General features: G+C 29.6%; 3 protein-coding genes across 3 annotated transcripts; 2 read left to right on the forward strand and 1 right to left on the reverse strand.

The window, feature by feature from the left end:
• Nucleotides 1–2,867: 2,867 nt before the first annotated feature.
• Nucleotides 2,868–4,208, forward strand: LOC126552218 (protein ZBED8-like). The gene has a single exon (XM_050206918.1). The coding sequence runs from the start codon at nucleotides 2,915–2,917 to the stop codon at nucleotides 4,103–4,105; it is 1,191 nt and encodes a 396-aa protein (XP_050062875.1). The 5' UTR covers nucleotides 2,868–2,914; the 3' UTR covers nucleotides 4,106–4,208.
• Nucleotides 4,209–6,345: 2,137 nt separating this feature from the next.
• On the forward strand, nucleotides 6,346–7,183 carry LOC126552262 (uncharacterized). The gene is made up of 4 exons (XM_050206959.1): nucleotides 6,346–6,516; nucleotides 6,577–6,830; nucleotides 6,892–7,031; nucleotides 7,143–7,183. Exons 1-4 carry the CDS (start codon nucleotides 6,346–6,348, stop codon nucleotides 7,181–7,183), a joined length of 606 nt encoding a protein of 201 aa, XP_050062916.1.
• Nucleotides 7,184–19,761: 12,578 nt separating this feature from the next.
• LOC126552225 (uncharacterized) lies at nucleotides 19,762–23,648 on the reverse strand. Its single transcript, XM_050206922.1, has 5 exons — nucleotides 23,407–23,648; nucleotides 22,782–22,984; nucleotides 22,491–22,639; nucleotides 20,612–21,204; nucleotides 19,762–19,953 (listed from the first exon to the last, which is right to left on the reverse strand). The coding sequence occupies exons 2-5, from the start codon at nucleotides 22,786–22,788 to the stop codon at nucleotides 19,842–19,844; spliced, it is 861 nt and encodes a 286-aa protein (XP_050062879.1). The 5' UTR covers nucleotides 22,789–22,984; nucleotides 23,407–23,648; the 3' UTR covers nucleotides 19,762–19,841.
• Between the last annotated feature and the right edge of the window lie 1,590 nt (nucleotides 23,649–25,238).

Genomic DNA, 25,238 nt, shown 5'->3' on the forward strand with positions numbered 1-25,238 from the left:
GTACTTTGAGACCCACCGACGAAACCACGTTCACGACAGGAAGGAGAACAGAGAGAATTCAAACGGTCTAGTCCAGGGAGGACAGAAATCAAATTCCAGAAGGACGGAAGTCAACTTTTCAAACGATCCACGGATAAAGATGCAAGCTCTGTATGTCATTTGAATAATATATTGTATATTGTATGTCTGACAGAGATCCCAAAAATTGGCAAGTAGTATCATATAATCCGGAAACATTTAAAATAAAAATGGTTAACCCAGAAAAATTAAATTTACAAGGGGCAACCGCATTGGTTCCTGCTTTTTCGGGAGGAACAGAGTCCGATTTAGTTTCTTTCTTGGCTAAATGCGAGTTCATTTTTAATAATATTTCCGATACTATTAAACCTAATATATTAGAAGCGATACTGGCACAATTAACGGGTAAAGCATTATCGGCCGTGAGGTATAAAAAAATTACTACCTGGGATGAATTAAAAAAATTATTTAAAACCGTTTTTGGATCGACACATTCAGTGTCTTACTTACAAGTACAGTTAAGTCAAATGCGTCAGAACGCAAAAGAATCAGTTAAAGATTTTTCTATTAGAATTGAAGAAACAGCCCATGCATTAATGAACGCGTTAACGGTAGGTAGGGACGCAGTAGAATCAGAAATAATAGCGCAAACAGTGCGAGCACACGCACTAAGCGTATTCATAGCGGGTATCCCACAAACTATCGGTTATTATTAAAAGCGCGTAACATACAAGGTTTCGAAGAAGCCGTTTTAATTGCAATGGAAGAGGAAACAACAACAGAATTTTATAATAGCATAAACGGGTATAACAAAACACCGAATTATAAAAATAAAGTTGATAAAGAAAACACTAGAGATAAAAGCGCGATTAAATGCCATCGTTGTGAGAAATTTGGTCATTATGCTAATGAATGTAGAACAAGCGAGCATAAGCTAGCTACTTTTAAAAATCCGAATAATGGACAAAGTCCAAAGACCGAATTTAAACGCGAATATTCTAGTAAATTCTGTAAATATTGTAGAAAAAAGAATCACGATATAAGTGAGTGTCGTAAATTAAAACGTAACGAACAAGATGAAACCGTCGAAAGAAATGGTCAGGAAAATCACGATAGGACTATCAGTGAAATACAATCGGGAAGTAACGTTCGTATTATAACACCAATAACACAGGAACATATTACGTGTTTTTCGGATAAATTTGTTAAAAACGAAATTAATTTTTAATTGATAGTGGTTCGGAAATGAACATTATAAAAATTTCAAGTTTAAAAGGTCACATAATCGTGAACGAAAAAGATAAAAAAAAGATTAAGGGCATTAATGCAAGTCCAGTAGAAACAGTAGGATCTGTGGTAATTCCAATTTACATTAACAAACAACTTTTTACAGTTAAATTCGGTATTGTATACGATGATTTTCCAATACCTGAAGCAGGTATAATAGGCATAACATTTTTGAAATTAAACAAAGTCGTATTAGATTGGGATAAGGAAATATTAATAACACCAGAAAAAAAAGAAATCGATAATAACGCGTTAATTATTCCACCGCGAAGTAACTGCGTTTTACAAATTAGAGCGGACGAACAAATTAAACACGAATTTATTGCGATAAAAAAATACGAGATTAACGAGGACGTAATTATAGCTAATAGTATCAGTCCAGTAAAAGGCGATAAAATTATAAGTAATATAGTAAATATATCGGAGCAACCATTTATTATCAATCAATTAACCACGAGTAATCTAAAGTGGGAACCTTTTAATGATTGTGTTTTTATTGCTAACGAAGAAAAATACGCGGATAATAAAATTAGAAAAATTAAGGAAACTATTAAAACGGAACACCTTAACAATGAGGAACGTGATAGTGTAATAGACCTTTGTAGCCGTTTTTCTGATTTATTTATTTATTTATTTATTTATTTTTCTTATCAAATTTGTTTAAAGACGTTTGTAAATTATTGAAAATCGAAAAAACTAAAACAACTCCGTGGCATCCCCAATCAAATGGTTATTTGGAACGATCACATTTAACTTTGAAAACGTACTTATGCAATTTCGTAGACAAAGATAATAATTGGGACGCGTTAATTAGTTATGCTATGTTTTGCTATAATACCACGGTGCATACTTCAACGAATTATACTCCGTACGAGTTAGTTTTCGGGAAAAAACCAATAATTCCGACACGTTTTTTTCAAACGACTGAACCACAATATAATTATGATAATTACGCGTTAGATTTAAAAAGAATAATGCAGGAAACACATAAGATAGCAAGGGAAAATCTAATAAAAAAGAAAAATTCCAATAAGCAATATTATGACCAAAACGCAAACATATTAGAATTACACGTAGGAGATAAAGTGTTACTAAAAGAACAGAACAAGAAAAACGCATTATGTTCTAATTGGTCAGGGCCATACGAGGTGATAATGATTCACGACAATGAAAATATAACAATAAAGAAAGGGAGGAAGGACTACAGCAGTGTTTCCCAAAGTGGGCGATATCGCCCCCTTGGGGGCGCTAGACCTATCCAGGGGGGCAATGGAAGTTACAAGCTTAATTGGGGGGCATTTCATTACAAAAAGGGGGCGGTGATAGTTTCATCTGTCGTTATCGTAATAACAGAAACACCGTACGTGATCCAAATTATCTGAATTGTGTATTTTGTATTTTTAGATTAATCGTTCGTCGTCTGTCGACATTTGTCGATAATCTGTCGTTATTGCGATAACAGAAACAACGTAGGTACGTGATCTAAATTATCTGAATTATTTTTGTATTTAGTACACTCGCGAATGCCGACCTTATTCGTTGTCGTTTTTATAATAATTTTTGTTAATTTGTGTATTATTTTATTTAAATTCTAAACGTTTTTCACATCATGGCATCTGAATCGAAGAAAAAATGTAGGCAGTATAATATTGAATATTTGAAGTATGGTTTTATTCAATCGCCTACAAATATAACATTACCAATGTGTCTCATTTGCCGAAAAGTATTTTCAAATGAAGCTATGAAACCATCGAGACTGCAAGAACATTTAATAAAAGTTCATGCTAATAAAAAAAATATGGATTTATTTTATTTTCAAACACTTGAAAAGAAATTTTTGAAAGAGCCGACATTGGTCAATATGTTTTCAACAACGTCGAAACAAGATGATGACGGATTGCGAGCTTCGTACAACATTTCTCTACTGATAGCCAAGTCTGGTAAACCACATACTATTGGCGAAGAACTTATTTTACCAGCTATAAGCGAGGTAATAAACACAATGCTGCATAAACCAGCTTTTGACATTATTAAAAAAATTCCTCTGAGCAATAATACAGTGCAAAGGAGAATTGATGAAATGGCACAATCTGTCGAAGAATTATTATGCGAGTTTTTAAAAGCCACCAAACTTTCTATACAGCTTGATGAATCAACTTTACCAGGTAACGAAGCCTTATTATTAGCTTACGTACGATTCGTAAAAGAAGAAAAGATTTGCCAAGAATTATTATTTGCTAAAAACTTGATGACTGACACAAAAGGAGAATCAATATATTACACATTGGAAGAGTTTTTTAAAGAAAAAGAAATTCCTATGTGTAATATCTTATCAGTTGCGACCGATGGTGCTCCAGCCATGGTAGGGTGCCATCGAGGTTTTATTGCATATTTGAAAAAAACTGTACCAAATGTACTCGCTGTACATTGTGTCATTCATCGACAAAATTTAGTTGCCAAAAATTTGAATGAACGCTTACATAAGTCATTACATTATGTAATTTCAGCTATCAATAAAATCAAAAATAATTCATTGAATGATAGATTGTTTGGACAACTTTGTACTGAAAATGATGAAGAATTCAATCAATTATTATTTCACACAGAAGTTCGTTGGTTGTCGAAAGGTGCCTGTTTAGACAGATTCTATAAGTTGTTTGACTCGGTACTTGAATTTTTAAAAACTAAAGATGATATTTTACGAGGCAACTTAATTAATTATAGAAGTGACATTGCTTATTTGACTGACCTGTTTAAAAATTTAATGAAACAAATTTGCAGTTGCAAGGTGATGATTTGAATTTAATCAAAACAAAAAATATTATTTCTGCATTTTTAATAAAACTTCTTATGTACAAAAGAAATTTAGGACGAAAAGAATTTATACAGTTTCCAAATCTATCAATGGCACAAAAAAATGATGAAGATTTAATGACATATTGTCAACACCTGGAACCTGGTCACTACAGGATCCACATTAATAATACAAAAAAATATTTCGAGACCGATCTATGAACACTTCAAGTGTCATAACATATTTATATATATTATATAGCTGTAGGATCCTCTAAGTTTTTTTATTTGTTATAAGTAGTCATAGTCATATCATTATCATTAGTATTATTTAGTAAATTCGTTATCAGGTATGATATATCGAAATATGACATCCAAAGCTGATATGAGAAGCTTTCTAACGTATCATTTTAAATATTAAGGTAGGAATGCCAAGTGGTACAGACTTACCCATAGATTTAAATGAAAGTAATGTACAAGAAATGATACCCCTATCAAACATAACGATATATTATTCAAATGACAAAATTGTTTTTATTTTAAATATACTTTTAGTGTATCAATACGAATTGACACTTTTTCAGCTAATACCTTTACCAGATTGTAATAATAATAATTGTGTTTATATAAAACCTAATTATAAGTATTTAGCTGTAAGTAAATCTAAAGAAATGTATTCAGTCTATGGTGAAATTGACCAAAGCCTTTGTAAACGTGCCGGCGATTTCCTTTTATGTCCTGAAATTTATCCTTTACATCCTAGAAGCGGACGTCCTATATGTGAGGTGCTTTTACTACAAGAGCCAAAAGAGGTTCCAGACAGTTGCGAAATCATGCAAGTACAGTTGCGAGCAAATCTATTTCACAAATTGAAGTTCAAAAACGAATGGATCTATGCTACACCAGGAGAAACCATATTCATTACATGCGACCAAGACAAGAGAAGTACAAATCATTTCCTAGAAGGAGTAGGTATACTATCTTTAAACGAAACGTGTAAAGCCTATGCGTCACGCGACCTATTGATTCCACATAAAGTCGAAACAGATATCGAACTAATTGATTTTGTACCAAATTCTTAAATTAAAGAACCTGAAGATCGATATGCTAAGTTAACGACTAATATTTTGGAAAATAAGCATATTCGAACCAACCAGATGTTCGATTTAAATATAGTCGCTAAGTCAACAACGGAAATTAAAGAAATGGTGATCAAAGATGCCAAGACAGAACAAATACGAAATAGTAAACGCAGACACGACTATTTATTATATGTAATTAGTACAATAACAATTATCTGTATTGTTCTAACTATAATAAGATGCACAGAAAAACAACCATGGTGCACAATAAGCAGTACCAGGAGATCCAGACGAAATATCGCAACAGATCCAGAAGTAGAATTATGGCATTTTCAAACTCCAGTACAAGTCGAAGAACCATACCCGACAGAACCAAACGAAGACGTTCCAGCAACTAATCGAACACAGGACCCGATCAAGGACGACATTATTCCATTACCATCCGCACCTCAGATCAAGACAAGGTATTCCGTGTACCCCACCCCGATGTGATACGGAGTATCGTCTTATAGGGGAGGAATGTAGTAAACCGACGTTTTTAGTATAAAAACGTAGTTCCGAAGTCCAGTGGCCTATGACTATATCACGCCACCGAGTCGGACCACTAATGCCGTTTCCTGATTGGATTAGACACATCACGCCACTTCATAGACGTAGATCATCCGATTCTCCATCACGGCATGTTCCATATAAATATGAGTCCTCATCATAGATTTAATTAGAGTTAGTTAGAGTTAGCTAAGAGTCAGTTAGACCAAGTTAGTGTTGTCACTTGCTCTCCGGTAGCTAAGTACTTGTGCTTACGCTAACGAAAGCCTTTTCATTATTGTTTTATAAGTTAATAAACGTATCAATTGTCTTATTAATTTATTGTTAACTTGTATATACCTCAACTCTCCAACCTACGACGGAACGTACATTCGTCGTAAAAGAAGCGTGCAGTAACTATCACTGGTTACTACACAATCAACTGTTTATATGTTTAACTACAGCACAAAATATAGAATTTATGACGACATGTACTGATTTCTTTGGTGACGGTACATTTGAATATGCACCAAAATATTTTGTTCAGCTTTACACGATTCATTGTTTTAAAAATGGACATTATGTGCCTGTGGTATACTTTTTTTTAAACAACAAATTAAAAGAAACGTATACTAACATGTGGAAGTTTATTGTTGACTTATGTTTTAAATTGACAAAAAAAGTATTAATCATTCCTAATTTGCACTTGGATTTTGAACGTAGAGCCCATAAAGCAGTGAAAGAAGTATTTCCTGATATTAATATTGTTGGTTGTAGATTCCATCTAGGACAAGCATGGTGGCGAAAGGTAACTTAAAAATAAATTATCGTATAGAATTTAAATTTAAATATTTTTTTTTTTTTTTAGATAAATAGTGAAAGTGAACTTCGAAATGCATACAAAAATCCTGATGATGACCTAGGAAATTGGCTAAAGATGTTTTTTGGTCTCCAATTTCTAGACCATGACGAAGTTGAAGATGCATTCGTAGAGTTAATCGCTGTTTGTCCAAATGAAGAAATTGGTCACATTTTTTCGGATTATGTTTTAAATAATTACATAGAGCCTGGGTGTCCATTCAATACAAACTTGTGGGCAATGAAACCTTCGGAAAATCCCAGGTAATTTTCAAATAAATTAATACATGCAAATTATTATTTACTACAATTCATAACTTTCTAGGACTACCAACTCTGCAGAAAGCTTTCACAGAACATACAACAGTCAATTTTACAGTTCTCATCCATCAATATATATAGTTATTAAAATTCTGATTGAAACTCAAGCAGAAACAGTACTGAAAATAGCTACGATAGAACAGAGTAAAAAAAAAGAAATGCCAATAAAACAAAAGGATAAAATACTTAATATTCATAATAAATATATGTGGTATGTGGAAAATAAAAATTCTAATAATTTATTAAAATATTTAGAGTATGTTGGCTTACGCTATCCTGCTATAACTGATATATAGGTAATTAAGTTGCCATTATAAAATATTATATTTATTTCATTTTTATACATATATATTTAATATCATTTTATAAGTTCTGCATATATTAAATTTTTTTTATACATATTATATAATATACACTATACACTATACAGGTATTAGATATTTTTTTAAGTTCCTACATAATATTTAAAATTTGTTATTTTTAATTAGGCGCTTATTTGTATACGATTATAATTATAAATTTATGACTTTTCAAGAATATATTTTATTTTATGTATACTGAATTTTTAAAAAACCTAATAAATGATATGGCAACGTTGCACGTAAATTTGTTCTCAATCGTATAGTTTTTTGGGTTTTTTTGGGGGTCAGCGGTAAGTTCTTTGTTAATTTTAAGTGTTCTCAATCGTTCGGCTAAAAAGGTATAACATTCTCAATCGTATTTTACCGATTTACAATAATTTTAATCTAACTTTATTTAATGATAAACATGTAATTAGGTATTAATAATAGAAAACATTTTGTCATAATGGACACTATATCCATAGCAGCTGGTAAAATTAGATTTTCTGCGATAGTATGAGGTTTTTTTCTCTTTGCTATTCGCCAAGCTACTTTATAGGAAGAAAGAAGTGCTTTAGAAGAAATAGTAGCTTGTTTTGTAAAAATATGTTTTTGTTGAGCCATAGCTTTTAATTTTGATACGAAATAATCACGTGGTTTGTTCACCAAATTTCCATGAACTGTCTCCAAATGGCGTTTCATTTAATTTGGAATTTTTTGTTTCTTTTCAATATTTGAAATCACTTCTGGACAATCACGTTTTCTACTAGAATTCAAAAACTTATCCATAGTTATAACTACTATTATTACAGAAAAAATACACAACAAATAACGCAGAACAAAAAACGATCGTAATAAATATCGGTCGATGTACGTAGCCGTAGCGCATATAACACACTGAATACAAAGCATACAGCGGTGTGCATTTTACGACTGAATGACTGATAGATTAGATTAGAGGCAAATCATTAAGTACCTATCAAATTATAAATAGTAATCGAAATAATATGCTGTTATACTCGATATCGCAAACACGGTTATCGACGGCCGATCTGTCTCACACATACAACATGTAATATGTATTGGTGCGCGGAAATTTTATTTTTAGTTTCTATTGCGAACGCGGCTCCCTCGATAATAACCGCTGACGCCTCTGAGAGCCGCGACGCACAGGTTGAAAACCCCTGATATATACTGGTGTACACGTACATTTTGCTGTTTGGTGCAAATATCTTCTAGAAACACTTTAATGCTACACAGCACAACCAATGGTTGAAGATATATGTTAAGGTTGAGCTACCGACAACAACTGAATACGATAGCTCAGGACGCTCAGATTAATTTTAATTAAAACAAACGAGTCTTAATTATATATATGATTTTACTTTATTATGTTTTTCGTGCGGCTCGTCGCGTGCTTACTAGTTAAACGGTTCGTTCTCGACAGGACAAAGTCCGATCGATTGTCACCGAACGCTAAAATAGCATTACATGATATGGAACCCCCAAGAAAAAAAAACATGGATCAGAAAAAAATGTAAAATTACAATATTTATGTACGATGTTTGTTAATAACGAGTTAACAATACCAGAATTCTTAAATAGAATTGGTCATTGCTTAAGAAAACGAAATGTAGAATAAATTATTATTGTTATTATAAATGTAGACTAGATTTTTTAAAAAGTATAACTTTTTTTTTAAATATTATTATTGTAATGACATCGACAATCATTTCTTAGGGAAACGTATTGTATATAGGTATCAAATTATTATTATTATTATTATTGTATAGGCAAACGTAATGTATATAATATTTAAATAATTTTTTCTGTGTCGGTAATCGTAGAAATAATAAAATATAAAAAATAATTTTAATATTTTTGTTATTTTGTATTTTCGGACTTTTTGTCTGACAGTAAAAATGTACTCGGACTTTTTGTCCGGCAATCAAAAAATGAATCCGGACTTTTTGTCCAACTTTTTTCATACTGGACTTTTTGTCCCCGGACTTTTTGACCGTTTACCCCGAACCGCTAGCCGGACGTTTCTTATCTTATAACATTTTAATCATTTTATACACTTTATAGGTACTTATTTCCTAATAATTATATAACATATATATATATATATATATGTATATGTATAAGTATACAAATAATGTATGTACGCAACGATAACCAAACAATATAAGTACACAAAGATAAAATTCAATTCATTCATTGAATCAAAAACAGTATTGTGCATCGGTAAATAAATACTGGGCGTCGAATCAAACTTCAACGTAATAATTACAATATAATATACGCGAACATCTAAGCAAAAGCAATAGAATCGTTCGGGGTCCGCAATCTTAATCACCGGTCACGATAACACGAACCGAAATTGTCAACAAATCGTAAACCTACGAACAGTACGAACAGCTTTTGAAATAAACGCACTACGTGATTGCCGACAGATCGGACGTAAAAAACACGAAACAGACGTATAAAAATCAAAAACACCGAAGGAAAACGTGCGGAGGACCGTAGTCGACGGTCGTACCCGTTACCGCTACGAACGAAACTACGAAAGTGACGAAAAAACCGCATACTCAGTACTCACGGCTTTCGAGAGACGCGAACACGCAGTATGGTCGTCAAGGAGTTAAAAACGTTCAGAAAAGTCAAAACATCCGGCGAGAATCGTAAAAGTCGTTTTCGAAAACTCGCTTTGTCAACCTGAGAAGAACGATAATCGCGTTATCGACGGTTGGAGAATTGTTCGTTTCGATAACGGCGCAGCTCCGTAGATAACAGCGACCTGAAAAAATCTAATTTTCTGATTGGTGTGACACTATAATATTTTAGCATTTGACACCGACGGGCGAACTGCTTACGGTTTTCTCGGATCTCGTCGTTTCAACTTTCAAGTTACCTACCGATGTTAACTATTATAATATTATGTTTATATACACAGTATATTATGTATATACAATACCAAGGGCGGTCGAACGGACGATCGCAGACAATTTCAAAGTCGATCATGTTAGAATTTGATATTAAGGCCACGCACCTAATATGCGTAATATATTATAATATGTTTCTTAATAATTATAGTTATTTAAAACAAAAAAAATTTCTATGATGGAAGTCAATCCTATGTACTCTAAAACAACCCGTGACTCAGTTCGTCATAAAAGATTATATTGGGACTCAGTTCGTATGAAGCCAAAAAAGGTAATGGTCGATTTGCATTCGGGTAAAAATAGGTAATGATTGAACTGCAGCACGGTTAAATGCAGATGTTCAACAAATAATGTTAATTTAAACATTAATTCCCCTTACCGATTAAAATACAATAATACTAATAATAATAATTTTTTTTTAATTTTAAATCTTATACATAATATGTATATCATATTACAAGTATGTATTATTTAATGAAATTATTTTTGTGGAAATTATAAAAAATTATAGATATTATGCTGTAATATAATATGGAACTTCACTGTCTTAAAGAGATATTGTGTTTGAAAAATAGCTTATAGTTTGGTATTTTTTTTTCACATTACAAATATAAAAATAATACCCACTTTTAACTTGAGTACAATTCAAATTATTTCAATTATTATCTTTTAAAAATATATGGTCACTTCAGGTATATATATATAAATATAGAGTTTTCTCTTTAAAACACAAATAAAAGCACGTAGTATGCGTCTCTCATGCTGAGACTCGAACTGACAATACGTATATAGACATATGTTACTATGTTATATGCCCCATAATCTCTTTTCTTATACCTTGCTTTTAATATACTAATATAATATACGCTGTTTCCGGTGCGTCGATAAATCACTGTCTATGTATATAGAAAGAATATCATCCTCGAAATATTTGATCGAATAATACCAACCATATGTCCATATCTATAGCTAAATACCGTGTACATGTGTCCAAATTGCTTAACCATTACCCGTTGTGCACGTTTGAGACACGCAAAGGCAGCACATTTTATAACAATTCATCCGAATGCGTGGTGGGTGGTAAGTATGCATAGTAGGTAGATAATACATTAGTGTACTACCTATATATATAATATGTGTCGATTGTGCTGTTCTCAAATGTCTGGACAAAAAAAAAAAAAAAATACTGTATAAACGTTACCTACCTATATAATGATAAATTGTGATGTTATTCGCAAGGGATTTAAGACGTGCAGCCTATACGAATCCATCGACCACTATTTTATGAAATCGGTCAATAAATCCGCATTCCGCATTTGGCGCCAGACATCCGAGTAAATAATAATAATGAATTACTGTGACCAATGAAAACTTTTGGGTACACTGAACACCTACGGTATTTCAATATTATAAAATTATAAAAATTATAAAACTAATGAAAACCCGACACTAATAATATATATGGAGCATGGCTGTGTTTTTAAAAGAAATCAAAACGATAAAACGATACCTTCATAACGCACATCGCCTTGGCGACCTATGTCCAGGTTCAATATCGATAAGTAATATTGTTACAAACAACTTTAATTGTACGATTATATTTTCGTTTCGCACTCATTCGCAGTGGTTTTCCTTTGTGCTTATTTTTCGTTTTTTTTTTTTTTTTGTTCTCCGATACGGACGGTGGAACGGACAATTCCGGGAACGTCGTAACGATCCCGCTATACTGCTGGAGTTCGTGACGAACCGGAAACGACAATGGAGCCGTTAATCGTGGACAATGACTTACCAGAAGCCGAACTGGAACTCGGACAACAGTAGGAGCCGGTGCAGGAGGTGTTGGCGGCAATTCCGTCGGCAGACCAGCCCGTCGCCAATGTGACAGCGCTTGTTATACGACTTCCGTGCACCACAGGCCGCCTGCTTCTTGTCGGCGCCACCGTCGCAGACCACTCCCGTCTTCGCGACTCTATGGCGACCGCCGACTGTCGTCTAACCGGCCTTACGATCACCGCCTCCCTGATGGACGACAATCCATACGCGGCGAAGAAGGAGAACGACTCCGAAACCAAAAACATGGACCGTTGCGGCCGTCGCAGCCGCCGCTACAGACGAAGCTTCCGCGGACGGAGCTGCAGCGGAGCGGAAGCGACGACAGTGAAAAGTCCGTCGTTGCGGTGGTCGCCGACGAGCGGTCGGCCGGAAGTCGTCCCGTGGGCAAGGTGACAAGACGACAGGTGGCGGTCGTGGTGGAGTCGCGATGACGGCAGCGGCCTGTTGCGGTGGCGCCGACAAAAAGCAGGCGCCCTGCGGCGTCCGGAAGTCGTCCAATAAGCGCGGTCGCGGGGGCCGGAAGACCGCCGACGGCTATCCTGCGCGGAGGACGATGTGGACCGACCGCCTGCGTTCCCGCAAAACTCGTCAACAGCTGAAATCGGCGCGATCGAAATAATAAAATCCACCGACGCTCTTCTGGTCACGTTACGCCGTTACGGCGTGTTATACATAATATTATAGGTAGTGTTGGCCAAAGATATTGATAATTCGATACGATACCGATATCGTAGGTATTTTTTTTTAATAATTTCGATATCGATATCTAAAAATAATTAATGAAAATATCGCGATATCGAGATTGTTAATCGGGGCTCACTTTTATTACTTTTATCTTCTAGACAATAAAAATATTGAACGATAAAATCATGAATTTAAAATTATATCAGTATTTTGAATATTCAAAACCTTGAACGTCAAAATCTTGAACATAAAAATAGTTTCCGTCAAAACTTTGAACGTGAAAATATTGAACATAAAAATTGTTTTCATCAAAACCTTTGTAAGAATTTAAGATTTTGAATACATTATTACCTAATATATAATTAGGTTGTTATTTAAATTTCAAACAGAATAATATGTTATAATATATATTAATATTTTTTAATTATAAAATTTTAATTTATTATTTATTATACTAAATATTTTTAATATAATATCAACTTTAAAAGTTTCAATAATAACCAGTGAACAAATTTCTACACAACATTTTGGTGCTCCCGTGGCAATGGTTGTCATTCCCCCCCAACCCTCTAACTGATATCCAGGATGTACTGCTGATATATAGTGGTCAGAATTCTACTGATTTTGTATAGCACTTCAGCTACTCCCTCCAAAATGTAGCTTGCTATCACCGGTACTGTTCTTCACATAAGCAACTAATCACAGAATAAATTAAACAAGTAGCGGGTAGGTATACCTATTAATTGCCTATGATTTACTCAATATACACCACTTTCGTTTATTTTGAATATGTGTGTATTTCGATAATTATAAACTGCAATAAAAGAATAAGTTATAAATTATAATAAACTAAGTATTAAATGTTTGAGCTTTATAACCAAGCATATCATTTTATTGACACATAATAAATTAATAGGAATATAAACAAATAATTTTATAAAAGTACTTGTTATATTATTATTATAAGAAAAAAACTAAAAAAAAATCGAAAATATTAATCATTTAAAAAACATTCTTTAATTGAAAAAGATAATAACATTGATAACAAATGAAAAATATATAATTTAAAAAATCGGAAAATACGTAAAGTTGGTATACATTAGTAAGTGTTAAATGAGCCACTGTAATGGATTTGCATACGGAAAAAAATGTAGTTGATGTTACTATAATTGTAATAATTTTGACTATATTTTATAGTTATATATAGGACAGCTTTTTCTTAATTAATAATACTATATTATTATCGTTATCCTATTATAGCTATGGTAACTATAATATAGTATTGTACTAGTGTCAACTAAAACATCCCAATAACTTTTATTGAGTATTTATTTCATTTTTCATTTATTTTAATATCATATAACCATATTATTCAACAAGTTATATTATGATTACTCTACATTTAATTATAAACCTAATGGTTATATTCAAAAAAAAAAAAAATACGAATGCATGTATTATTATTAGGTAATTTACAATAATATTGGTGTGTTTACATATCTATAAAGTATTAAAAACATGATTTTATATTTCCTTAATTTTATATCATCCTTCTATTCAATAAGTTACAATATAGATACTCTACATTTATAATAAATCTAATGGTTATATTTTAAAATTTGTAATATGAATGCATATACTTTTATAAGGTAATTTACAATGATATTGGTGTGTTTACATGTATATAAAGTATTAAAAACATGATTAGATATTTCCTTAATTTTATATCATCCTTTTATTCAATAAGTTATAGTATACATACTCTACATTTATAAATGAATCTAATGCTTATAGTTAAATATTTGTGGGATAAAAATTCATAATTATTAGTAACAAAATAACAAAGGAAATGGTGTGTTTACACAGTACAAACATATTTAAATAAAAAAAGAGATTACATTTATTTTCTATTGGATATCATCCTTCTATTCATTAAGTTATAGTATAGATACAATACAATTATATATGAATCTAATGGTTATTTTTTTAAATTTGTAATATGAATGCATATATTTTTATTAGGTAATTTACAATAATATTGGTGTGTTTACATATATACAAAGTATTAAAAACATGATTTGATATTTCCTTAATTTTATATCATCGTTCTATTCAATTTGTTATAGTATAGATACTCTAAATTTAATTATGAATCTAATGGTTATATTTTAAAATTTGTAATATGAATGCATATACTTTTATAAGGTAATTTACAATGATATTGGTGTGTTTACATGTATATAAAGTATTAAAAACATGATTAGATATTTCCTTAATTTTATATCATCCTTCTATTCAATATGTTACAATATAGATACTCGACATTTATAAATAAATCTAATGGTTACATTTTAAAATTTGTCATATGAATGCATAAATTTTTATTAGGTAATTTACAATAATATTGGTGTATTTACACGTATATAAAGTATTAAAAACATGATTTTATATTTCCTTAATTTTATATCATCCTTTTATTCAATAAGTTATAGTATACATACTCTACATTTATAAATGAATCTAATGCTTATAGTTAAATATTTGTGGAATAAAAATTCATAATTATTAGTAACAAAATAACAAAGGAAATGGTGTGTTTACACAGTACAAACATATTTAAATAAAAAAAGAGATTACATTTATTTTCTATTGGATATCATCCTTCTATTCATTAAGTTATAGTATAGATACAATACATTTATATATGAATCTAATGGTTATTTTTTAAAATTTGTAATATGAATGCATATATTTTTATTAGGTAATTTACAAAAATATTGGTGTGTTTACATATATACAAAGTATTAAAAACATGATTTGATATTTCCTTAATTTTATATCATCGTTCTATTCAATTTGTTATAGTATAGATACTCTAAATTTAATTATGAATCTAATGGTTATATTTTAAAATTTGTGGAATAAAAATTGATAATTTTTATTTACAAAATAAAAAAGGAAATGGTGTGTTTACACAGTACAAACATATTATTAACTATTAAAAATATTCAATTATTTTCATATATTTCATTTTATTATTTGATTCAATAAGTTATATTAGAGTTTCTTTACATTTAAAAATGATTCTAGTGGTTAACGCTTCAAAGGTGTGAAACTAAAACATATATTGTTTATTTACAATATAAAAAAGGAAATGGTGTGTATACCTAGTAGAAATGTAATGAAAGTTGTCAAAAAAGAATTTTATTTTTTTATTTTCCTTAACAACATTTTATTCAAAAAGTTATATTATAGTTAGTCTACATTTATAAATGATGATTATGGTTATAAATGCAACTGTCTGAAATTAAAACTCGATTATTTTTCATGAAACTAAATTGTGAATTTGTATTTCAACGGATAATAATTATGATATGAAATTTGGTTTTGGTTTAACCTTAATCTTATAGGGATATATTATGTATAAAATAATTTTATAAAATGTTTATGGCTAATGTTACGGGTTTTTTATCAATAGATTAAAATAATATTCTTCATGTGCTCTTAATCCTTTCTTCAACTCATTGTTTCCTTTTTTTGGCTCATGTACACTGTGGATTGGTGCTGCTAGATGTCTTATTTCCTCTGTATCTGCTTTGCTGCTATTGATGTTGTGCTGGAATTTTCCAGCTGTCTCTTTTGACTATCTAAAACGGAATGCGATTAGTTTTGGTTCCCTAAAGTCTTAGCAACTTATTAAAAACATTGTAGTCACTTATTTTTTCAGATTGAAACCCAAATGAAAAAATTAGTTCACATTTGCAAGTCTATGCATGGTTACTGCTATAGTTTTTACTGCGGTAGGTCTATCTGAAATTAAATATGATTAATATCTGTTCACTTATGTGCCTTTAGTTAATTTAATAGCAGATCATATTATAGACCAGTGGTTCTCCGACTGATATAATATCCGCCTCGCGTATGTTAATATCATATGAGCGATGTACTATAGCCAAGGCTATAATCAACGACGACAATATAATATCATTTATCAGAAATTAACAATACAATAAGAATATATTGAAATATTCAAACCATTAATTTATTTTACCTGAACTTCACAACAACTATTCTGTATTCACGATTTCTCATACGGTGTTCATAATTTTGACTGGTGTATTGCATTGATACAATGTTTTGAAATATTATATATTGTAGGCGATCAGGTACCGTATCATGAATCTCAGAATATAATTTTCTTTTATTTCATTTGTTTTTAGTGTTGCCGTGTTGGTTTTTTATTTAAAATATTAATATAATATATCCGTTGTTATCACTAACAGTTATCAGTTCATTACTATTTTCTGTCGTATTACCTCCAATTGGTATATAAAAGGAGTATTTACGCATTATATACATAATAATAATTGGGAAAAAATTATCTTATAATTTTTACGTTCCTTACAAACATTTTATTCAAAAAGTTGTAGTACAGTTACACTGCATTTAACAACGATTTGTATGCTTAAAGTTTCAACTGTGTGAAATCAAATCTTATATTAATATTGGCGAAATTATAATGAAAATAGTATGTTTACATACAATTTAAATATTATAAATAAGATTTTACTTTTTGTAAACTTAATATTATCATTTTGTTCATAAAGTTATATAATAGTTACCCTACATTTAAAAATGATGTTTATGGTTCAAGTTGCAACTGGGTTAAATGAAAACTTATATTTTTTATTTGTAAATTAGAATGAAGTTGGTATGTTTACGCAAATTTTTAAATGAAATTAAGATTTCATTTTCCATTTATTTATTTATTTTAATATCTTATCATTTTATTCAACAAGTTATAGTATAGATACTCTACATTTAATTATGAATCTAAAGGTTATATTTTAAAATTTTAATATGAATGCATATATATTTATTAGGTAATTTACAATAATATTTTGGTATATACATAAAATAAAATGACTTATTGTATTAAAATTCTGTATATTAATACAAAAAACAATTGAATTAAACCAATTTGTGTACAATTTCAAATATTAAAAATAAGTTATAAAACAAGAATCTTGATTCTATAATCATATTTAAAATAAATTATTCGCAAGATTTTTACATAAAAAGTTAATATCAATAAAGGTAAATATGTACCATAATTAGATGTCTTAAATCTGAATTTAATTACAGGTTTGAAATATTATTACAATATTAATCCAATACCATTATTACCTTAGCCACCACATTAAGAATTCATATTTTTACCATTATAAAAATGAAAAAGTAATTTTAGAGAAAAAATGTAAAATAATGATTAAACAACAAAAGTGCTTAAATAAATAATAAATAAACATAGAATCAAAATAACTAATTTTAATTTTGCATTTTTGGCTTTTTTTTATTTTTTACGTCATATTAATATATTTTCATTCAATTCTGCTGAAGATTTGTTGAATTTAAAATTTGGTCACTTCGGTAGATGTGGTAAGTAATTTTTCAAAATATAAATATTTAGTACTTATTTGCTGTACAATAATCGTAATTCATTTTGATGAAACATGGTTTAATAATTGTAGAATGCAATAATAGTTTTGAATTTGTTATTTTTAATTGGTAATAATTATTTATAAATTTTTATTAATTTTTAGGTCATATTTGAATACATATATTTTCATTATTTTTAATGTATGATAACCATATATTAGTATTTGGTGTATATCATTAAACTTATCATTGATGTAGACTTAGGTAAGAACTAATATTCATTTATATTACGAGTGTATGTGCCTCTATCACCACACTGTGCTCTGTGTTCCCACATAATTGTGATTATTCTATAAATAAATGATGTTTTAGTATCGTTTCTAATTCCTAATTCTTATTTTTATATTTAAAAATTTTGATTTATCATTGTATTGGAGTAACCTAACACATTCCAATACCTATGCGTGTTTGCAATTTTGTATAAAAATTAAAATATGTGTTAGTGCTGTTTATTTTTTAAATTTATTCTGTGATGTAAACAATTACTAAGCACTATAATAATTAATAGTTCAGTTAAGTTTCAGTGTTGTAAATAATTGTAATTATTTAGACTTTGTCTTTGACATTATATTAGTATAAGACTTTGATAAAATATTATATAGAGGTATACACTTCATAATAAAAATATGTGTCCATACTCTATTATTTTACTCAAATTTTAATAAAAGAAACATTATGGTGATAAAATTGTGTTTATGTACACATATACAGTCAAATAAATTAAAACTATCATTATTTTCATAATTTCATGAATTGTTTATTTTCTTATTATTTTAGATTCAATGCTATATTATGTTCAGACTGATGATTTTTATAATAACTTAGTTAATGATTCTAACTTGCTTGACTGTATGTATAATTCAGAGTTACTAAAAGACCACTCATGCTACTTTATCGAATGAAAGATAATTTCTTTGCTTTTTTTTATGAAACAAAAGGTGTTTTTATGAATACTTAAAATAGAATTCTTTTGTGAATTGTAAGTGTTAACTACTATTTTATAGTGAACATCTGAAGATATTAAAACTTAATAAATTTGAAGGCTAGAATTGTTAATTATTTACCATCAATTTCATTTCTCAACTATGCAGAAAAATCATTTATAAACTACAGTATAACTGTACGTTGTATATAGTTACCCTATATTTATTACTGATGTATACATTTTATTTATTTGAAGCAGTTTCTTCATAATCATTATACCTACCAATGTATTAAATAAAAATTGATTTTTAACGTTTAAAGTACTTAGGTACCTACAGAATTAATAACATGATTTAGCAATAAATATTTAAAAATACATTGGTTAAAAATTAAATTACACTATATCATTATTACTCATATATTAATAGGAACCGGTATTTCTCGTGACAAAAACTTTATGAATCCTGTAATCTTACCTATGACTGATGACCATGTTGTTAATCGTTTTTACGTTTTTACGCATTAAACAAATATATAGAAAAAACTCCATAATACAAAATAAATTATTAATACAAATAAATTTATTCAAGAAAATATATTAAAATATTAAATTGTTTATTGAAAAAAAAAAAAAATTACAAAATGTAATTAAAAAAAAAATATATTTATCATGATTACATCTTTAGACATGATCTATTCATCTACATGAGATGGTCGTTCTTGACCATTTACAACATATAAAAACCCTTATTAAAATAATAGTCAAAAATGTTTTGGGGAACTGGCATCTTTGTAGTTGTTGTACGGCTATCTAGGTACTCCATACGTTTCTCATTATATCTGTAAATATTATAATATAAAATCAATGTTTGGTAAATGCAAATCATTGTTTACAAAAGTACATAATGTTTTTAAAGAAACCAAGGTACTTCAACTCGTTCTGCTTTATAGAAAATTGCTCATGTACCCAGTTATTGAGAAGAAACCATAATGGATTAGTTAATTTTTTTGAATAATTCCTTAATAAGTATTTCCTCAATCCTTTTAATCAACAATTGTAACAGACCAAAATCAAATAAAATTTAAATCTAAATTCATTAAACAATAAAAATGAATATTTGGAAGAAGTTTTACTTTCGATACCCCCTCCTTTCTCAAAGAACTAACTAGATGAAATAATATATCAGAATATTTTCCAAAATTAAAAATTAAAGTATCTGGACTGGACAGTTATGAATGTTGATAACAGATCCAAAAGAAGGACATTGATTTTAAAATCAATACATTCATCACTCCATTCAGAATCTAAATCGTTCTGAAGATGCATAACTATCAAAAAATGATAAATAATCTTTTGAATTATTTGATATGAAAGTACACATTTGAAATATTTTAAAACCTATTATGCTATTTGGCAGTCAAGAAATTTTAAATTGAACAAAATGTTATTTTACTGTTAGAATTTTATACTATCATCAGTATTGGTTAAAATATATACCTTGTAGTTCTTATAGAATTTGTTGTTGTTTGCATTGTTGTTAATGGCATTGTAGTCGTTGATTTCATTGGACGACTGGTAGGATGTTTCATCGAGTCCATAGGTCCATCGGGGGTTAACTTTGCCAACTTAAAAAGGTACTCTGACCAATCAAGCAAAGTTCGGTGCCCTTCTGAAATGTATGGCATTGTAGTCGTTGATTTCATTGGACGACTGGTAGGATGTTTCATCGAGTCCATAGGTTCATCGAGGGCTAACTTTGCCAACTTAAAAAGGTACTCTGACCAATCAAGCAAAGTTCGGTGCCCTTCTGAAATGTATGGCATTGTAGTCGTTGATTTCATTGGACGATTGGTAGGGTGTTTCATCGAGTTCATAGATCCATCGAGGGCTGGCTTTCCCAACATATAAAGGTACACTGACCCATCAGGCCAAGTTCGGTCCCCTTCTGAAATGTATGTTGGGTCATCCTTTGCCATAGTTCTTGATAGACTGTCACACAGGTCTTCGAGCATTTGCTCGTTGCTAGGTGGACTTATCACCATTCGAATCATTTTGACACCCTCAGCAGGAGCATCATTCACTTCGTATGCCTATAAGCCAAACCGTAAAAGACAGATATAGATATCAAAACTTATAATATAAATTTATAAATTCAAGTACACTGAAATCCAACCTCAATTTACAATGATCGATGAAGTCGCGTTTTAAACTGATAGATTGGACAGTAATTAGAAATATTAAGACTAATTACAAACAATATTAATGTTAAGTCAGCAATGATTAACATAGCTATGGTAATTTATTGGTGTTTATTGATGATTAAACATATTTAATTGAACATATTGTAACAATTTCATATAAAAAAAATCTACATAATATATATATAATGATTATGCAGATGAACAAACTCACAAATAGCATTTGGTTATTTTATGTATATATTATCATTATTGTTTATTTCATTGAAAAAATAATGGGCACCACTGATTGGGTTAACCCATGAGTTCACAATTTATAATAATAAACTTTCTATAGAAATTCAACTTACTACAATATAGGTACCTACATTTTAATTTATATAATATATACTTTTAGTTGTACAAAGCTTATAATAGGTAACTATTTAAGTAATAAGATAGGTACCTACATTATGTGAGCAACTAGATTAAAGTTTAATATTTAATGTTTTATATTTTGTTCATTATGCAGTCAATTAGTTATTATTATTTTTTTAACTATTAAAGGATTGATTTGTTTTGGCATTAGAATGGTAACATAATATTATATATATATATCTTATTATAAGTAAATAGATTGAGTTAGTTTTCTGAGCAGTTGTGGTATAGCCGGCTGTATTTAATAATAATTGTCTTGAGTTACAACTATGTTTAAATACAAGTCGTTAGTTTTTTTAATTATATAAATTACAAATACTTTTAAGAATAATTTTTTTATTGGTACCTAGTATATTTCATTTTGGTATACATATTCTGGATTTTAGAAATTATTCTTTTTTTATTATTTATACTTATATATTAAACACAAGGATCTTATTAGTATAGAAAATGATAAACTGAGAAAAGAGTATGAGTTTAGTTGTATATTTCTAGTGGTAGGTACCTACTTTCATTATTTTATATATCCTGTTAGACCTATAGTTTCGTTTATAATTAATTCTGTGAACATTTTGTGCTCGTTGAAAAAATAAAATTTATCATTAACAAACATCGTATAATAAAATATATTTTATCACGAACTACCCGCCCGAATGAATGGTCTATAATACGTGTATCGTGTTCACCCTCCACTCCTTAAGTTAAATAACAACGAGTTTGTCTATATTATAATAAATAACATGCTAATAGTGTATACTCACGGCACATCTCAAAACCAGGTCGTTGATATCCTGTGAGATTTTTGGCTGGGAATGATCTATTAATTGAACATAATTCCAACCTTTAAAAATCTCTTCCTTCTTAGTAGGTTCCTTTTTTGAAACGCACTCAAAAGCGAAGTGATCCATGTCTGATTATAAGGCACAAAAATAGAACAAATACATGAGTATTTAAAGTTATAATCGGCTTAACTTTTTAATATTAATAGGTAATTGTCAGTTGTCACGAAATTGCTTGTAATAATAGTAATAATAATAATTCATTATACGTACTACGCATGTCTTTACATGACCATCATTGGTGGTTTTCCCCGGACGTTTAAGCCACAAATTAAATAGTGGTGCAGCGCTTATCGTACGGTTGTGTTCCAAGTAGGCGCATCCGAACATTGTCATCGGTGTTTGTATCATGGCAACTTCATAACGTATTCCTAGTCCTAACGGAGGACACAGTTTGCCCATTAAACTGTCCAAAGCTACAACACACATGATGGAGACAAATTAGGCATTAATTTATGTAAGCGTATTATACTGTTATTATACTTAAATATTTTAGTTTATTTTTTGAAAATATTTAGAGGAAAAAAATTATGATTGATTAATTTCTCACTAGTTAAAAAATGTCTTAAATTATATGTTGATTTGGTCCATTTAATACTCTTTACGTATATTAAATAATTATGAATTATATCGATCGCGGCAGTAGAATTGTAAATAAGTATTTAAGCAGATTAATAAAAATATAATAAAGAAAATAACGTTAAAATGTTAAAACATATTATTGTTTAGTACCTAGGTACATAAATAAAATTACAAATCGTAATAATAAATGAGAACAAATATAAATTTATATTAAAATAATTTAATGTGTACTAATTGGTTATTAGTTATTGCTTACTTTGTTTTTTAATTTCTTCATCCGAAGTTTCTTCGATCATCGAGGCTGCCACCCAGGATGAGAATAATACGATGAAAAAGAAAATATAAAATTGTTTTTTTAAAGACTCCATCATTTATAAAAATCGGACGTTTTACGAACGAGAATTAAAACACAACAGATTACAGTTATCGGCACAACGCAAAAAAGTGAAAAGAAAAACGAATAGTGATACACTAAAGGTGTCTGCGCTCTTACATGCCTTTTTATAAGCTTCTGCGGCGGCGGCGGCGGCGAAATTGGGATCCATCCCTTCCACCGGTTTAGGGTAGGGGGCGTCATTGTCGTGTACTCGTGTATTATATGGATGTGAATCTCCAACGTCCAACAATATGGGTCAGTGGTGGAGGTAAATACATTATTTGACGTAGGTGAACGGCGCTAGTGGTGAATATAATAAATAATATAATATAAAATGAAAATCGTACGGAATCGGGATTCTATACTCCGTAATATATATAAATGGATAATTAATATTATTATTTTTTCATTACCTATAATATTAACTCCGCCGCCCCATTGACCGATTGTTCTTTTTAAGTAAAACGTCGTGTGCGATCGCTTAGATGTTGTAGGCACATATTACGTCGTGTAATGTATAATATGTTGTAGGCATATAGTCAAATCAGGCATTTTACTAAATGCCTAGGCATATAGGCAAAGAACTTAATTTATACGCAATTTAATTATCCACCTTGACATTTAGTCAAATGACTAGGCATTTACCTAACTAAATGCCTATTTAAAGTCAGGAAAATACTAAAAATCAAACATTTTGTATTATTTTAAACATTGAACTATATTTTCTATAAATAATTTATTGCTATTTTATTAAAAAAAAAAAACTATGTATTATTTATTAATATGTAAAACACGTAATGAAGTATGTTTAATTTCATACACATCGATACTATTTTTTTAAAACTTAAATCATAATTATATTATATATAGCTGTATAGGTAAACTAATTAGATGTGATAGTACGAGTATAAAAATGATTAAAAAGGATATATTATAATTAAAAATGTTTGTTAATTTTTATTTATAACTTATTATTACATGTAATTGTTTGGTGGCATTAGCTGTAACATTTAAATATTTGATATTTTTTTTTTAAAATAACTTACAACTCAATATAGATAAGGTTCTCATACAATCTATATCAATTTTCCAAGGTAAAACCAATGGAACTTTTATTTTTATTTAATAATAATATATATAGTACCTACTCACTACTTAGTACTATATTAGACTAAAGGATATATTATATTATACTCGTACTATCGTCTACATTGATCATACCTAATTATTGATTAGTAATTACCTATGTATATATTTATTTTATATGATTTAATTCTTAAAACAATAGTACCGATGTGAACGAAATTAAACATATTTCATATACCTACGTGTTTTACATATTAATAAATAATACATACTTTTTTTATATATATAAAATAGCCATAAATAATTAATAGAAAATATAGTTAAATGTTTAAAGTAATACAAAATGTTTGATTATTATTATTTGCCTGACTTGAAATATACATTTAGTTAAATGCCTAGTCATTTTATTAAATTACTAGTTATTTGACTATATGCCTAGGCATTTAGTAACATACCTGATTTGACTATATGCCTACGACATAATATACACTGTTAATGTATAATGTAGTATAGGTAGGTAGGTAATAGTGCTGCAGCTAGTAACTCACTCAGTCACTCATACAGTGATCGCTGTATCTTAAAAACTACACAACGTAAAATTACAATTGGGTGGGCAATATTACGCA

The sequence above is a fragment of the Aphis gossypii genome, chromosome X (assembly GCF_020184175.1).
Source record: "Aphis gossypii isolate Hap1 chromosome X, ASM2018417v2, whole genome shotgun sequence".
NCBI classification, from domain to species: domain Eukaryota; kingdom Metazoa; phylum Arthropoda; class Insecta; order Hemiptera; family Aphididae; genus Aphis; species Aphis gossypii.